At 45.2% G+C, this 18,158-nt stretch overlaps 1 protein-coding gene across 2 annotated transcripts in view; it reads right to left on the bottom strand.

Moving 5' to 3' along the window:
• Window positions 1-452: 452 nt before the first annotated feature.
• NRP2 (neuropilin 2) overlaps window positions 453-18,158 on the bottom strand; it is a 115,155-nt gene continuing 97,449 nt past the window's right edge. For both annotated transcript variants that reach the window (XM_038585497.1, XM_038585498.1), the window contains exons 16-17: window positions 5,841-5,891; window positions 453-3,798 (exon numbers count right to left, since the gene is read on the bottom strand). In XM_038585497.1, the coding sequence (XP_038441425.1) occupies window positions 3,494-3,798; window positions 5,841-5,891 (356 nt within the window). In that variant the 3' untranslated portion in view covers window positions 453-3,493. The remainder of the gene's footprint in view (window positions 3,799-5,840; window positions 5,892-18,158) is intronic.

The raw sequence follows: 18,158 nt of genomic DNA, 5'->3' as shown, positions 1-18,158 counted from the left end.
AATCCCCATCCCCATCATATTTTCAATTTTATAAAAAGCCAGCCAGCCAATCAACCTACTAACTCCATAAGAAATGTTAAGAAACATTGTCCCTGGGCAGCCTCGGTGGTGCAGCGGTTTAGCGCCGCCTGCAGCCTGGGGCGTGATCTTGGAGACTCTGGATCGAGTCCCACGTTGGGCTCTCTGCATGGAGCCTGCTTTTCCCTCTGCCTGTGTCTCCGCCTCTCTCTCTCTGTGTGTCTCTATGAATAAATAAAAATCTTAAAAAAAAAAAAAGAAAGAAACATTGTCCCTGGAGAATGACCAACCATCCTTGTTTGGCTGGGATTGTGGGGTTTCCAGGGACATAGGATTTTCAGCGCTAACACCCAGGAGAGTCTTGGGCAAACTGGGATGACTTAGTCATCCAATCATCCAAACTCTTTGTCTCCAATAAAAAACATGCAGAAAAATATCTCTGGTATAATGTTTATTTAAATAGAAATTTTAAAAAGGCTTTATACAAATCATATAAACACAGTTTGACCTTGTTGTTTATTTTTTACATTGAAGAATCACAGTAAAAGCTCTCAAGTTCCCGTGATCTGGCTCAGCCAGTGAATGGTCAAATACCTTTAACTGCAAACCCTGGAAAAGTTAACCTTCTGTGTGACAGTTTAACTTTTCCCCTTGTTTTCTTGCATTCATGCTCATTCCTCGGACCCTCATCCCTGTCAACTCCCCATCCCCACCGAAGAGAGAAAGCAACCCTGTGGCCCTGTTGACTGCCTAGTCCGGGAGAGCGTGGAGGTAATGTGTCATTCAATACAAGGCAAAAAAGGAGATCAATACTGTGAGTTGGGTTTCCCAAAGGGAACGACTCAAAGAGACGGGTCAGCTAGCCTACCTGCAGATAGAGACCACAAATGCACCAGGGTGCCCCCTGGCCGAGTTAGAACCAGGCCCCACTGTCTTTCTGTCTTCCAACAGACCAGCCTCCAGTGTTGGTGAGGTATCTACATGTAGCCCTGGGTAGTCTGCTTTTGTTTAGCAGGGCTCATCCAGGGCCTCAAGCCGGCCAATGGTGAGTTTGGATCGAGCACTGTCAGCGGGATGCAGGTTGGCTTGCGCGTAACTTAGAGGCGAACTGCAGGCTGAAGACAGGACTGGTCTTTGAGGAACTGTCAAAGGACCCATGGAGCATGAGAGGGCCAGGAGCCCCGGGGTAGGCTTTTGAACTTCCCTTCTTCTGCAGGCAACCTCTGGAAATCCCTAGGACTTGCTAGCTTCCTGAAAACTGAGCTACGTGGGAAGGCGAAGAGGAGAGTGGGCTAATTAATGACTTGGTTTCGATAAAGTGTAAAAACTTGCTTCTGCTGCATGCCCAGCTTGGGGGGGGTCCTAAAGCTAAGCCCTCGGGCTTGACAGCTTTACTTTTCACCTCTAACTACCACTGTGCCAACGAGTGCCGAGATCAGCAGTTACACTCGGGGCCCTAGGTCAAAGTCACAACAACATCACGGAGTCCCACGTGACCATTCACATACACAGTAGATACAGAGAACTCAAAGGCTTGCAAAGACACACACACATATGAATAAATAGCTGTCGGTTTGGACTCTCCCTCTGCGCATACAAAACACTGTGACATTACCATTTGAACTAGCATTTCCATAAGTTAACATTTAAAGGAACCAGCCAGTCCCATTCACCTTTTTCCTTTCACCTGGGTATGAGACAAATGAACTTGTGGGTGACCATAGCAGCAAAAACCGTCTGACAGTTTACCACTGATAAGCGATGGGCTGGGCATCCTGGGTTTCAAATGTATTTCCAGCACCCAGGTGATCTTTAGGCATCACTACAAAATCAAGATTGGGATCTTGACGCGGACAATCTTAACCTTCACACAGCTGGATGCCTCCCCTCCTAGAGTAGCTGAGAGTCATCTAGGGCTATGACTACCTCTCCGGCAGCAGGGCTCAATCCATTAGTAGGATCAGTGATGAGCTGGGGAAACTGGCAGTGGAGTCACGGGGCTTAGGGAAGAAGCGATGCCTTACTTGTATGATACTCACTGATTTCTACATAGAGGGGAAAATACAGGTTTTCTTCATTGTTTCAAGGCACTTAATAAAAAACACATAAATTGTGTGTGTGTGCGCGTGTGTGTGCATGTGTGTGTAAGAACATAGGTCTCTCTGGGGTTGAAGCAGTGTTGTTAGTGTTTTGGTCCATAGTACTTGCACACTTGTGGTTAAGATCAGCTCGCGTACATCCTACTTGACTCTCCTGAAATACTGAGGTGGCGGCTGTAACCCCGAGGAGAACTCAACGTCTACCAGCCTGTCAAAGAGACTAATTCATCCAAATGTCTCTGTACTGTCAGCTTAGCCTGTGCCATGACGTGATCACAGAAGCTGGACTTCTTATTCCCTCTGCACTGCTCTCCTTTTAGGTCCACTGGTCACCAGTTACATCTCACTGGTGGAGAAGACCTACAAACAGCCTGTATTTGCACCCACCTTCCATCTTTGAGAATGTCAAACAGTGCTCGTCTTGGGGATCAGACACCTGACGGATGTGCGTGTGCGTATGTGTGTATGTTTTAGAAGAACAAGGGGGAGGGGAAAGAAAAAGCAAAACCACCACCAGAGGCCCCTTGAAGTAGCCTCACAGCCACAACTTCTGGGTCTAGATTTAATGAATGGCTCCTAGTCACGAAGCACATTAAGGCTTGTCCGCTTTTAACATGGAGGTGCTTCTGTGGATTTTGACGTGTGAAGTTTCCTTTCTGGTTTGTCTTACATCACATATAAGAAAGAGCTATTCATGCTGACCCTAAAATGGCAATTTTCCCCTGGATAAAAAAAGTTAAAGGCAACAACATCCTACTTAAATGCTAGGACTGGAAACGGCAGCTTGTAGGGTTGGCTGGTAGATTGGACACCACAGCAAATCCCGTAAGTCATAAGACGATCAGAGGACAGGAGAAGTTGGACGGCTTTTTTGTTTTGTTTTGTTTTGTTTTGTTTTTTTTAGGTTTTTTTTCCCCTAAAGATGAAAAGTCTGAAAAGACCTTTTGCTTCTCAAGTGTTGACTATCATGAGAAAGCAGAGTACCATGACCACTCCTCTGCTTCCAACTTGGAAAAGTCATTCTCTTCTTCCGCCTCTTGGAGTTGCTCACAGACCAAAGAAGTAAGATATAATAATAAGAACAAACTCACAAACAAAATAGAACTGTGACCCCAAAGAGATGAGCTCCCGTCTTAGTCCCAGCAACGACTCAGCCACGGTGCTCCCAGGTGGGTCCCAACACGCACCCCCCTCCCCGGGGCAGCCGCATCTCCCCACCTCCCTCTACTCGTCCGTCTGTTCTGTCTACACCTTCGGTATTCTGGATCGGTTTGATCGAGATTATGGCATTCAGTTCCCAAAGGGGAAAAAAAATGTAATCTTCCCTAGCCCCTCTTGCTGGAATGAAACGTCAGATGTGATTTGGGTGCAATCCGTCATGCTTCGGAGCAGCACTTCTGGTGGTTCATCTTGACCTTGTGCTTGAGGCCGTCGTAGAGCTCAAAGTTGTAGTTCTCCAGGGTGGTGCAGCTGCGGGAGCTCAGCCCTGAGTAGGAGCAGGTACAGTAGAGCAGAAGCCCCGCACACGTGGCCCCCAGGAGGACTCCCAGGGAGCTCATGGCGATAATGGTGATGAGGATGGGATCCAACGTGTAGAGCCAGCTCTTTTCTTTGTCGGCCGAAGGGGCTCCAGATCCTGAGGTTGGGGAAGAAGAGTTGGTCCAGTCCACCTCGTACTCATCTGTGACATAAAGCACATGAGAGATTGTGGGCGCTGCCTCTTTCAAGGTGATATAACTGAGCCTTCCCACATCATTGCTGTGCAACTAAGTTTATTTAACCCCCCTCGTCTCAGTCGTCTCCTCTATAAACCGGGGATACTGTTAAGTCTGCCTCACTGGGTTACTACAAGGATTAAATGAATTAACATTTGCAAAGTTCTTGGTGTCCAGCACACAGATGGTACAGTCTAGTATTTGATATTTAAATAATTTGACTCCTACTAGGTAAGTTTGGATTTTGACAGAAACTTCGGGGTGTCTTTGGAGCACTGGGGTGGTCCCGTGTTCTGGGCACGCTTCTTTTTTGCCCCCTCATCCCCCACTTCCACTTGCTTCAAGTTACACCAAAGGATAGGCTGAGACTATTTTTATATGACAGGTTTCCGAATTTAGCATTCTTGGCTGTCGGAGCAGCAGACTTTTTTCGAACCACCACACCTCACTTGATACACATCTTACCTACTATTGTGGGTTGAATTGTGCCCCAAGGTTCATATGTTGACGTTCTAACCCTTAGTACCTTAGAATGTGACCTTATTTGGAGATAGGCTCTTTAGAGAAATAATCAACCTAAGGAGAGCTCATTATGGTGGGCCCTAATCCAACATTAAAAGGGGAAATTTGGAGACACACACAGATGGGAGATTGCCTTGAAAACATGGAGATAACCATCTATAAGCCTCATGGTCCTTGGGAGGAAGCAACCCTGCTGACACCTTGATCTCCAGGAAGGTGAGAAAATACATTTCTGTTGTTTATGACACCTAGTTTGCGGTACTTTGTTATGACAGCCCTAGCAGACTTATATACTTAGGTTTCCAGAGCGTGGCCAAAGCATGACCACATCCATAGCTCATTTTGTGGAATTTCCTAATAATCCCATGAAGAAGGCAGGGTGCTATTATAATTTTTTTTTTAAATAAATGAACAAACTCAGGTTTTTTTTTTTTTTTTTTTTTTTTTTTAGAAATTAGGTGGCCAGGTAACTCACTCAAGGTCCCGGAGTTAGCAAGCAGTGAAACTAGGAGTAGGATTCAGGCTTTCCGCATCCTCGTGCCCTGCTCTCTGTCCCCATCTGCTTCTGCTGCTGCCTCTCCTTGTAGGCGAGTTCCACAGCTTTGCCCATAAAAGGAGCGTTAGCTGGGGCTTTGCAGGGAGAGTCTGAGCGGAGTTAACAAGGTGCTGTTTGGGTTAGTCACTCTGTTTCTATAACTACACTTGAAGTGTTTGATTAAGGTCAGGTTAAATACAGCTGGTTCTATAAACTGCTCTTCTTAAATGCATCAATCTTGGTCTGAAGTTGTTCTTTGAGGGAAACCTTGGTGATCTCTCTTGGAGATCAACTCTGGCACTCAGAGAAGCCCAGAGAGACCTGCGCTGCTCTGAGTTGATGGAAGAAATTCTATCTACGTGTTTGTTCAGCGGCCCTCCAGTTAGGGCTCTTGCTTTGGCCCCTTAAGTATGTGTATTTGAAGTAGAATAGAGCTTCTAATATGTATGAGAATACAAGATGGGGATTGTAGCAAGGAAACCTAAATCTTGCAATGGGCCTCAACTTGGAGTCTTGGATAGTGTGAGAAAGGCTCTGTCCAAGCCAGGGAACAGGAAACCACAGAAAGCCTAGGAGAATATTCACGTTTATACTCATTGACTCAAGGTCTTTTTGGGAAGAGGTCAATGGGTTCAAGTAGCAACACATATAAGGGAACCTGGCTTTTACTTCTAAAGGGTTTATCCAGATTTGAAGTCCATCAATGTCGAAAGTTGCCTTAAGTAGGGGACCTGTTTCAGATTAGGCAGAAGCAACTCAATAAGCTTTCTAAATTTGACCCTGACAAAGCAATTGATGGTTCCTTCATTCCTCTCTAGATTCTTTTCTCTTATATTTCTGACTGGTAGTTCTAAATTCTGGCCTTCTAATACCCCAGGCATTATTTTTGTTGACGTCTTTATAACCAAACTTGAATTTCGTGATTATCTGCTAAATCATAGCAATACTCACCATCAATTTCATCTTCATAGCCTTCTCTCCCATGTATTTCTGGAATGTCCACTATAACGAAAAAGAAAACAAACAAATCAAGTTATAACGAATTTTATCGCCGTGGCTAACAGGCAGAGATGCAACTTTTCTCAGACTGACTCCCCGGTACAGTAGGCAGCAAAAGATTCACATCTGCTTCTAGATCATTTAGTATGTACATTACTGGATTCTTTCCCCTTCAGAAGATTTGTCTTTTATTTCCAATAGTGACCCAAAGAACAGAAACAAAAAAGGTCTTCAGCACCCATAAATCCTTGTGCCGTTGTAATGACTGTAGTTCGTTGCCAATATAGGTCTACGTTTATCCAAGGCAAAATGGATGGCATGCCCATCATCAGTTGCCATCACTGTGATATTTATCTAGGATAACTGACCCTCCTCATATGTGTGCATCTAAGTAGACATATACTGCGAGAGTTTGTCCTCTGGATTTCAAATAAACATATAGTAATTCAACAAAGTGATGTTTCATTATTTTATATTTTAATGTAGAACTGGAAAGAATGTCATAATAACCTGTCTACCTCCACGTATCTGTGCTAATATCTCTCATCTTTCCTTCTCAGCCTTTTTTTCCTATTGGCTTTCTTTACGGCTTAGAATAGGTCAAACATGGGCATCCAATCTGACTAGCCCAGGCTTGAATGGCGCTAAGTTAATTTACTGTGAATTTTCTCCAGCATTATCACTGTCTATCTTTTCTTTTTTTTATGATAATTTTTTGGGGGAGGTGGGAAAGACAGTCTTCCTATTCACGATGCTGTCCATCTTACAGAAATCAGAGCCAATGAAAACTTCCTGACTAAAATGGTAAAACATCAAAAAAGAGAATCAAATATGTACTGATTCATCATTTCTTTCTTTCTCACAAATTAATTATGCCTGCCCTGGCTGTCAGCTCAAGGTGGCGCCAGTGAATGTATGGGCCCTTTAGGAATTTTATTGAACCCCAAGTCAGGTGAACAACCTTGAGGTCAGCACTATAAATTGATAACTGAAAATCCAGGCTTAAGCCAAACCCAAATCCCAAAGAGCTAACACTCTCAAACAAGAGGAAAAAAAAAAAAAAAAAAAAGAACTTCGGACTGGCTGAACTTTTCCCTTATCAGCACTTCTCAGAGAAGATCTACTTGACCATGACCTGAACTGAGGACTGATCTATCACTGCCACACACAAAATTCAGTCCTTTCCTAGAGGCTGTGGTTTTAATCATGTTAGATAGAAGTCTTCCTCATTCCTGGCCAAGTGCTAAAGCACATTCTTATCCCCCTGGTCGCTAGAAGGGATACAACAAAACAACTTGCCAACACCCCACTTGAAAGGATCAACGCCATGTGGCACTGATTCGCCGTAAATCCAGCCTGTGTCTGGCATGTTTATAGCACAGCAACTGGCACCTGCAGGTCACACCAGCTTCCCCACCTCAATGCCCACCCCCTGCATTATTCTCCAGGCCCCTATGGCACAGGCTGTTTCCTTGGAATGAAGATGTGAATATGAATCAAAAAGAGGCAGGTGGTGTCTGTCATAGGGATCAAACTGAGCTTTTGAAAGGAAACCTGGAGATTTTTTTTTTTAACCTTATGAAACAACAACAACAACAACAAAAAAAAAAACAGAAGAAAACCATCACATTTCCAACAACTAATCGTTTTGGTGTGATGCTCATATATCTTAAGACCTTCATGGTTAAGAGATGCAGAACACTGGAAAAGAATATGTCTATCAGCCTAGCACAAAAACCGTGGGGCTCTTGCCAGTGACTTTTGGGCCAAATCCTCTTCTTGCTTTTAGGGATTTGGTCTCTGCCAAGGATGTGACAGATTCTTGGAGGCTAGAATGCCATTTTGCTCCATCTCACACCCTCAGGGAAGAACTCTTAGGACACTATTGATCACGGCTGGAAAGGGGGTGGATGTGGCATTGATCTTGAAAGAAAAAGGGTAAAAGGATGGTAATCAGTATTAGAACATTTTGCCCCAGGAGACCACACCCTCTAGTCTCTGGAGATAGAGGACTAGATGAGATGACCTCACAAGAACTGGTCCATTTCTAAGGTTCTCCGACATTGATTGGCCAGATGTGGCCGAGATTTCCGCACCTGGAGAACCAAAGGCTACTTGAGGTGAAGAAGAACACTTTAGAGGCTTGACTTGGCTTTTTGTGTAATCACTGCTCCCAGGAGTTTAGGTGAGTGGGAAGGGGTCGACAAAAGGATAAGTTAATCAACACTTTCAAAAGCGCATCTGTTCACCAAGCCTCAAAGAAAGAATGGCACACGGGGGAAAATCCAAATAAAGGGAACATTTGTACAAAAAGCAATTTACTTTGATAGCAATTTTCTCTGGTCCCCTTGCTAATATTATTGATACCTGTGTTTGATTAAAAGCTTTCTTTTTTAAAAGCCCCTTTGCCCTTCACGGGCCACTTTCCTTTCCTGTTAAGCTCAATAGGTAAACCTCAAGAGTGTTTCCTCAGGACGTTGGCAGGAAGGAGTGTGGTTCTCCCACCAGGTCCCTGTCATTCTAGAAAGAAAAGGCAAGAGTGGAGAGGAGGGAGAAATGATGAGCTCCAGACACAGTGGAGGCAGCACCTTCCTGATAGCAGAAGTTCTAGCAAAAGCATGGAGGGACCGGGGACTTGGAATTGAACTGAATTTTTCTTCTTTGTCAAGGACAAACTTGGAGAGGAACTTCCAGGACTCTGGGTCAGTGGGTGGGTGTGTCTCTGAGTGGGAGATGGATGAAGGAGAGTGGAATGGGCCACACCTATAGGATAATACAGATCAGGAATGGATCTTACCACCCACATGACTTCCACTTTCAACCTTTGTGCTCCCATGACCCTATTTCCTCTGGGATCCTGTGTGAACTCAATTTCAGGCCAGTTTGACTCCAAATCCTGAATTCTGACACTCTGTACTATGTTACGGCCAGAGTAGACCTCCCACTGCCACCCCCACCCAGGTCTGCCTGCAAGTTCTCCGGGTGGAGGCAGGACACTGCAATTACCACCATATCATGACTACCTACCCTAACAGTAGGGATGGATCCTGGTTGACTGGATATACACTCTCTGGCTGTTTGCCTGCATTGCTGGCTCACCACTTGGATGGGAACTCATGAGGACTGCTCATGAATGTGAAAATATGATCTGAAATTTGAGGCTCATGGTTTCTGTGACAGCCATTGCTCAGAGGGGGAAGGCTGCTTTACCTCATTCTTCCAAGGGCAATCTTCATTCACCAACCAATCAACCAATCATCACTTATAAAGGGGATTCCCAAGGTGCCCGGGAACTGTACTGAGGACTATGAAAAATGGAGATGTATGGGACCAGGTGTCTACAGTCAAGGCCCTTCAGCATGGTTAGGAAGCAAAGACTAGTCCAAGCCAAAACAGCAGAAAAGAAAGTGGGGTATTATAGAAGGGACTCCAAGTGCTACTGATGTCCAGGGTAGGGATGGGGCACATGAGGCTGGGCCACTGCCAGGAAGGAAAACATGAGAGTGGGGAAGAGGATGCTTTGGAACTGAGGCAGCTTTGAGATGGGGGGTGGAGTTCTAGCTCCTTTATCTGATCCATAGGAATGGTTTCAAACATGGCACCTGAGCCTTTGTACTCATATACTGATCCCTTGGTTTTGGCTTGAATTCACTTTGATCTATTAAGGAATTCAAAGAGATTGCCACGGCTGGCTACAAATCTTCCACCTGGATTTCCCTACGTGAGAGTCAGCTGTCTGCTCCTCCCCTCTGGTGGAGGGGTGTGAACCAGCACCTCGAGAGGAAGTGAACTCATGCAGGACTGGAAAGGAGTCTAATAGTTTAAGTAATCTAGTGAGCAGAGTAGCCACTGCTTAAAAAACAAACAACTCAATTCAACAAAATCTGGTTGTTTTCATATCATCGTAGAAGCCTTAGGCTACAAAGTCCCATTTCCCCAGGAGTCCCTTCCTTTAGTATCATCAAGCAGTGGGTTAGGTACACAGTGAAGAGTGATTTAAGGTTCTACTCATGTCCTATAGTCCTGGTTTTTCAGGGCAAGAGGCCTGTAGGGGCTAGTTATTAAAACATTCACTCACTGTTCCAGGAACTCCCTCCACCCTAGAAGAGTCACAGATTTTCAAGTGTCAGTAAATTGCAACACTATGGCACGAAAGGTTAACGGCCATACCCAGTCACAAACCGAACCTACTCTAAGGAGATGTGTTTTCCCTGTGGGGTTTGGAACATTGCCTGTTCAGACCACACATGCTATGCAGGGGAAACACCCCCAATACTCCAACCTGCAGCCAGGAAATTCCCCACCGAGCATGATTTAAGTCTCAAATACGAAAGCTCTCTCTCAGTCTTTGCCCCTCAGTCTCTTGTCCCTGTCTTGTGTGTGTGTGTGTGTGTGCATGCACACACAAGCACAGGTGCACACGAGCCCATTATCTATCTTCCTCTCATCCTCACTTTCTTCCATTTTTTTTCCCTCTTAAATTAAGGCTCTTTGGGGTGAGGCTGCTTTTCTGCAGTTACTCATAGAAAACTTTCCACCTTCACTTTCAGCACTTCTGCTATGCTGTGGTCTCCTGCGAGTGTATTGGCACTGACATTGTTCTGTTTACTTTCTGCATCTTAAAAGGAACTTCACAAGATTGCTCAGAGAGTGAGAGGCCTGCCTCAGACCACTGGTTACTTTTAGATAAATTATTTAGGACAGCCCATTCCTGGGTCACTTGAACACAGATCATTTCAGGCTACCAACATACGCTGGTTTTCTATGGAGAGTCCCTTCCATGCCAATTCTGAGCAGTGGATTAAGAGGCCTGGTTGATGCTGATGACAAGTTCGCCAGCCAGAGTGTCAGCTCTGCTCTGTATCTGAAGGGAAGCAGCATGGGCTATGGAGCAGCACTGCATTGGGGATAGGCTGCCTATTTCTTGCTGAGTTTGGCTATCCACCCCAGGTGTGGGAGCCTGGGTGAGGCCTCCTGAGCCTCAGTTTGCTCCTCTGTAAAGTAACCACCAGCCTTCTTCCCTGCTCTAGTAGTCTTATGTCTTATAGGAAGAAAATGAGGAAAGTCAGAGGGCCTTTCCAATGAGGGCTCTCTCAGGTGGCTGCTGGTTGAAGTAGACAAGGTGACTTCCACAGAAAAGGGCCCCATATTACTCATTGCCCCAGCCTGCACCCCACACTACTTGTGTCCCGGGCGTTGCTCCCTGAAGGCAGCCATCTTAAGGTGTATATGGAAAGAGAAGACCACAAAAAGAACAGGTAAAGGGAAGCCATGAGGTTCTCTGTTTTCGATACTTGCTCATTTCCTTAGATACTAGCCCTGCTAACCTGCGATCAAGGAAGTATGGGGGTGTACTGTGCCCCAAGTTTTAAGCCTCTGCCTCACCTGATGCCAGCCTGATAAAACCAACCTAACATGGCCACTTAACCCACCAAACTGCAACCGGTCTTTAAAGCAAGGATTGAAGGGTCTCTTACGCACAGGAGATGGTCAAAGTCATTCATTTTCACAGGTACAAGTGTCATCGCTTCTACTTTAAAGAGGAGGAAATTGAGGAAGGAGGGGAGAAAAATGCAGTTAGTCATTGAACAAATCGGCGGTGAAGTGAGTAAGCCACATTTTCGACACCTTGTTTGGGGCTGTGATTTATGTGGGATAAGCTCTTGGCTACTTAGAACCCTTGCTGAATTTGATTCCAAGTTCCTGAAACCCCTGAGGCAGCTAAATCACTGGCCTGTTCAGATGGGAATAGTCTTCAGAAAATTCTCTCAGCCATTTTGTTTTGATCCCTGCAGGAGATATAACACCGAGACTGAAATAAATGAGAAATAATGAAGGACTAGGAGATACTTCTTGGCCTTTCAAAGTGTTTAATTCAGTTGAACATTTAGTATTGGCTGAAGATCCCCCCGCCCCATCACACTTAATTTCCCTAATTCAGTTTGTTCATCCCCAGTTGCTACAAGGAGCCAAGAGTTCAGATGTTGATGAAAACTTTGCCAAAGCTCCTCCATTAGAGAGTCAGGGTACTTGAGAGCCATTTATCCCTTGCTGGGTTTGGCTTCAGTTTAGAAACACCACCAGAAGATCCTTTATCATGGGTTTTTATCTCTTGGGCTGATAGCCAAATACATGCAAAGTCATGGAAAAATATTTTTTTGGAGTTTTCAAATGGTTTCAAGCTGGAAAACACAGGGGCCTTGGTTTGAGATATCTGGAGTCTGAACTTGAATTTAGCCAAAAAATTATTTTTAGTTGAATAACCAGGAGAAAATACTATAAGGGCCTGGAAATACCAACTACAAACGAGGAGGCTGTGAAATGACCTAATAATATTTTCAAGTGTGGAGGCGGATGAGCAGCTGAGGCCAGAATGGCTCCACTGAGCCCCAACAATGGCGTGAAAATAAGAAAAATGCAGCCAGAGAAATATTTAGCTGTAAAGACAGGATTCACAATTGTGCAGGCTGGAAAAACCCAGCAGCGGTGATGGAGGAAAATTCTTGGATCTCTCCTCTACCCTCAGTCTTGGAAAAGTCAGAGCTAGTCTTCATGTCTATAAGTGGATATGTCACCAAGAAATAGGCTCTTCTTTTGTTGGCCACCTTCTTAGAGTAGGAAGGTGAGGAAACCAGGAAATTTCAGGGAAGAAGTGTCCCTCCCCATTCTTATCTTCTCCTGAGATAAAAGTCTTATATTTTTACATTTCAGAGAGCTCTGCCAGCAGGCTTTGACACTTCTCTCCTCCAATCCTGACTCAGTGAGTGTGCACACTGGGAACAGGACTGAGGTGGAGTAGTTTCCTATGACCTGGGTGAAAGGACGGAGTCAAAGAAAATGAAACTGCAACCACTCCCAATATGACAAAAGATGTCTTCTTAAAGCTCTCATCTTTTGTAAGTCCTTGAAAAAAAAACACACACACACACAACCTATGTATCTCACCAAGGGACTCTGCTATACTTGAAAGCTGGGCTCTTCTTCAGAACACAAGAATGAACGACTCTGTGGGAAGATGTTAGGAGTTCCAAAAAGGTACCTCTCTCTAGCCATTCAAGAGGTGATTTCCCCCAGAAGCCTGCTGGTGACCAAGGACTGTAATTATCACTGAAGAGAACAATTTGGTGTCCAGTAAGAATGCAACTACTCGGAGGAAAGTAACCAATTGAGCTTTTGAGGGAATTTGCTCCACACTTTTCTGGAAAGGGGTTTGGTGAAGGTGTGAGAATGACAGAGGAGAGAAGGGGCCACCAGGAGAAGGGGATGATGCATAAAAGGGAGGCTGGAAGTTGGAGATGAACAATACCGGCACAAAGACAGAGGGGTGGAGACAGGGCCTGCTTGGGGAAAGAGGGGATGGCGGTCCTATGGAGTCGCAAAGCCAGACGGCGATGGCAGGGTTGTGGGCCTGGACTTCCCGTGAAGGCTATTATTGAGCTTACACCCTTGGTCTACAGTTGGCCAAGGCTGGTGAGGACCCTGAGCGGCTGCTTTTACAATCCATGTCAGCCCCTGTCTAGGTCCTAGTTCTTATCTCCCCACCTTCAGGCCAGCTGTTGAACTACTTAAGAAGACCTATGAGGAAGTCCACCTGGGGCCCTGGGGTCCTCATACCCCTTCTCCCAGCCCGTTGGTGGTAGTTAGGAAACACAAAGGGACAAAATGATTCTTTAACATTCTGCTAAAATGCAGCCTCAATAACCAGCAGGCTGGCTGAGCATAGGACTTTGGTCAAGGCCACCTTTGGCTCAAAGCTTTCTCTGCACTCCCATCATTACTGGAGCTGGCTGCTGCTCTCTAGCAAGTAGAGAACTCTAGTCCAGGCATCGTGTTAATGAGTCCTGCTGCCTGACAAAGAAAGTGCTATTGCTGAAAGCCAAGACACGGTACACTATCATTCCCGCTCTGGATCGGAGCCCTTGCTTAGGGGTATGGTAGTTAACGATCTTTAAAGAGTTCAATTTTGCACAATTAGAAGACAAAACAAGGCTTGTGTGTGTGTGCGTGTGTTTGCAGTAACATATCACTAGCTCATTCATACCTTATGCTCATGCTGCTTTCTTTCCTGAGCCACTCACCCCGAGTTACCTATGTGAACCCCATGTCCAAGAGGCAGAAGTCCTGGATTTTTGGCAGGTTGGAGAAATATGCCCATAAAGCCCATATATGGCAGTGGACACTGTCCATTATACTCAAAGTCCTATTATTAAAACCCTTTGTCTTAGTGCATAGTAGACACCAGGGTAACACTCTTGGAAGAAATGGTGTTTTGAACAAACAGATCTCTTGGCTTCTCTTCCACTTGCCACTCCTTGCTGGAGCCACGTGGGGATAGCAGCTTGGCCTATGTATATAAACCTCCCACTAGACAACAACCTCACCTCCTGGTGACTTTCCTTGGGTCACATTAGCCCTGAACCCCCTCAGAAGAAAGCTGGATGACACCTTTTGGCCCAGAAAGCCTGTGTCTGCTCAAGGCCAGTGTGGGGGCTTTGGTCATAAAGCTCCGAGGATTGGAGACTTTCTTTTGGCATGTGGGCCTACTTGTGGCTGCTGGAATATTTTAGTCTGCAGCACAATACTGTGCACTGACCTTAAAGGATGTTTTTTACATGAATTTTTTAGTAGGAAACATAAATAAATAAGAGCAAGGCACAGCATAGTCACTCTTTGAAGAAACCAAGTGGAACTCATTAATCATGGAGAACAGGGCTGTGCCTACTGAACCCAGGGATGGAATTAACTCCTGGGCCACAGCGGCCACAGCTCCAGTGAGCTACCGCTTACAGCCAGGCCCACGTTCTCCACAAATTGACAGTTTGAAAAAAAAAAAAAAAAAAAAGTCCCCACAATTAAAATTCCCTTCTGTTAAAACTATCTAAAGTCTTCTCTTGCAAGTACTCCACCCACTTTAGGAAAGAGAGATAGGCACAGGGATTAAATGGCTTGTGCAGATGGGGCAGGGGAGAGAAACCAGGATATCCCTAGATATCCACCACCTCTCAAGGGGGGACAGGTTCACTGTGGAAGGTAAGCCTCAGCCATTTGCAGCACCTCTTAAAATGAAAACAGGCACCCCACTGGACCCAGGAATTCTCCTGGAGAGAAACGTGCACATGGAGGCAACTTCGGAGCTGTTCCTCACGGTATTGTTTATAATAGGGAAAATAATGAACTAGGCACAACCTGAATGCCCACCTGAATGCCACCAGTAGGGGAGCAGTTAATAAACTTGGGGATATCCACACAATATGGAATGCTATACAGGAGTGAAAAAGGGTGGGCTAAGTCTGGCAGTGTGTACGAAGTATCGTCAAGATTTTGTTAAAGGAAAAACAGGAGGCTGTCCAACAAAGGAGGAAAGGCGTGATGCCATTCACGCAGAACAAAACCGAGCGGCAATCAATACAAGCCACACGACTGGACACAAACATCCTTGTTTGCAATGGTATAAAACAAGGCCTGGAAACAGATACCTCACACCGTTTCTCATGATTACTCTCTTTGGGGAAGAGAGTGGGACTTGTTAGCAATGAAATGGACTTCTGCTTCCTCTGTGTTATTTGCCCATTTCCAGGATGTAGTTGTGTATACCTTGTAAGTTTGAAAAAAGGGTTGGGGGGGAGAAACCCAACCAGTTATTATCCTAAAATTTCCCCAAAAACTTCTTTCAGGGTCAGTAACCACTCAGGTCATTAAGCCTCTAATACAAGATGTTTCCCTACTCAACCCCTCAGTCTGCCACCAGAATGTCCATGGCTGATTTTTCAAACAGCCTTTCTTATTTCTTGGTCTGATGCCTGCGGGTCTTTAGCTTTTTTGGGCTCTTGGAAGTCAGGGACAGCAAAGCCTAAGAACAATTACTTTGCCCAGAAGAGGGTGGAGTGATTCTGGATCTTTGCTCGCTGGGCTGGAGGCAAGATTGGTTTCTGCTGGTTGCCCGGAAGCACCTGGACTGTCCCTTGTGCCATACTATGCTAACGGGGGTTTTGTTCTTTGGCAGTCTTCCAAATCCTCTATCTGCAGGGTCTGGGGCCAGTCAGAACTCCACCGCATAGTTGGTGCAAGCATACTCTGGCTGAGGCATGTGGCCCGACGCCTTCTAAGGGTGCAGGTCCCTGATTGTATCTAACCTCTAGACATACTCTAGGGCAACTGATCTATGTCAGGCTTAATTAAATCCTACACTAGTCCTAGCTTTTAATTTATTTATGTAAGGCGATTCTTTTCCCTGCCGATTGTAAGACCATCAGCTGGTGTTCCCCTCTCCCCTCCTTTTTCTCTGGCTGGATTTGTTTTGTGTTTTCTTTGGGCCATCATTGAAGTGGATGAAAGGCAAATTACAGCTGTGAGAGCCCCAGAGATGTGCACAATTAAAGAGAGAAAACAAGCTGTACCTACAGATCTGCAGTTTGGCTCAGATGTGTAGCCCACAACGCAGACAAATCAAAACTTAAAAACGAAGCTCTTTTCATCAAAGATTACAGAAAGGCCACAATGTTTGTGCAAAACAACTGCAAAGTCAGGGAAGAGGGGTGATGAAAACGAACGCAGCGCCACAGCAGATTGGCCGGGCTTGGGTTATCTGGGCTGGGAGGGTGGTATCTTGCTTCAACGGCGAGAACACACATTTAAACCATCATAAAGGGCCAGGTAGGAGCCAAAAAAGACATACTGGGCCTCGACATCTGGTATTTATGATCCATGGAAACACAATTTCTGTAACATTTATGCTTGGGCTCCCTCTGAAATACCACACTGATAACAGTGCTGTGTTGGACGCCTAAGATTAGAGTCCTAACAGTCTTTTGCCCTTTTGGGGAAGAGAGAATACTTCTAGAAAATGCCTTGGGACCAGAACCAAAGCAGGAAGAGCAACGATGAAATGCTCAAAGGTGGTTCCAAAAATGGTAATGCTAACGAAGCATAAGTGATGGCCAGTTTAATTTGGTCTGGCAAATGTGGATCCCAGGCCAGCTCAGGAAAATGTTGACTGAGCCTGGGTCTTTGCCTGAAATAAATACATTTGAGATGCTTTCAGTTTATCCTTTACTAAAGGGAACAAATGGCTTTGAGGAAAGCCAAAGGTTATTTAGACAAAATGGGTAATTAGGCTTGTCATTAGACTAACAAACAATGCTCTAATCATGGGCATTCTACTCTCTTCTCCTGCAGAGGGCAGACAGCGACATATATACCGCGCCATCTGTACTAACAGAGCTTCCTGTAAGATCTGAAAACCAAAAGCCTGCTTCCTTTCAGCACCACTTGGACACGTTTACGGATGTAAAAAGGTCTTCCTCCTGGATCTAGCTTTAGAGGGGAAAAGGCAGGACTCTGGTGGAAATAGGGTACCTGGAGACGTCCCCTTCCTTAGGACCTATAGAGATGGTTCTTGTAACCCCCAGAAAGGCTCACGGGTTGATGGAATGCCTAAAACACCCAACAAATGGGGGTGTGGCGGAAAATCCTTCCATCACTTCTTGACCACTATTTAGAAGCATTAAACAGCTGGCAGGTGGTGTTTCCTGTATTTCCCCCCCCAATCCTCCACCGATAGAAATATTTTATATAACGAATCATTAACTTCCCAAAAAGGAGAACCAAACAAAAATACATGTCAACACAATCAGGCTTTTCGAGTAAGTTTCCCCAAGCCCCTCTCAAAGTTTTTACAGAAAGTTCCTTTTACAAACTGTTCCAGCCTGATAGTTGCAGGTTCATAGTCATCATATAATTATCTTCATTATTTGCTCCAAAATGAAGTCTGGAATATTTTGGAGCCTTGAACATGCCATAAGTCCCCATTTTGTCTGGGAAAGTGCTCATAAACTAGAGATCAATGTCCCCATGGAAGAAATAATTTGGTAGGCGAGGGGTATGATGTCGCCGCTTCTTCTCCAAAGGAAGCTATCTGTCTCCATAGGGCCGAGTACATGATTCAGTTCCACTGGTCCCATTCCCCCTGGGGTCCCTTGAAAGTCGAGTCCAATCGCCAGGGATTTGCCATCAAGAGAAATTTTGTAGAATCACACTGAGCAATTTAGCACTTAGCAACTTTTGCAAAATCCCACACCAATCATAAAAGTTGGCTCAGCTGCACAAATTGGATAAAACTCCTAACAAGCAGTAATAAAAAATAAAAGAAGAAAAAGCTGGCATTTAGTTGCAAGGAGAAAACCCACCTACCTCCCACAGCAATGCCCTGTAGCTCAGAAGGCGATATGCAAACTTTGGGAAACATCAGTTTGTTCAAAGCCTACATTTCAA

This window comes from Canis lupus, chromosome 37, assembly GCF_011100685.1.
Source record: "Canis lupus familiaris isolate Mischka breed German Shepherd chromosome 37, alternate assembly UU_Cfam_GSD_1.0, whole genome shotgun sequence".
Lineage (NCBI taxonomy): Eukaryota > Metazoa > Chordata > Mammalia > Carnivora > Canidae > Canis > Canis lupus.
Note: the sequence above shows the minus strand (reverse complement) of the source record. Positions and strands in the feature narration are given on the sequence as shown.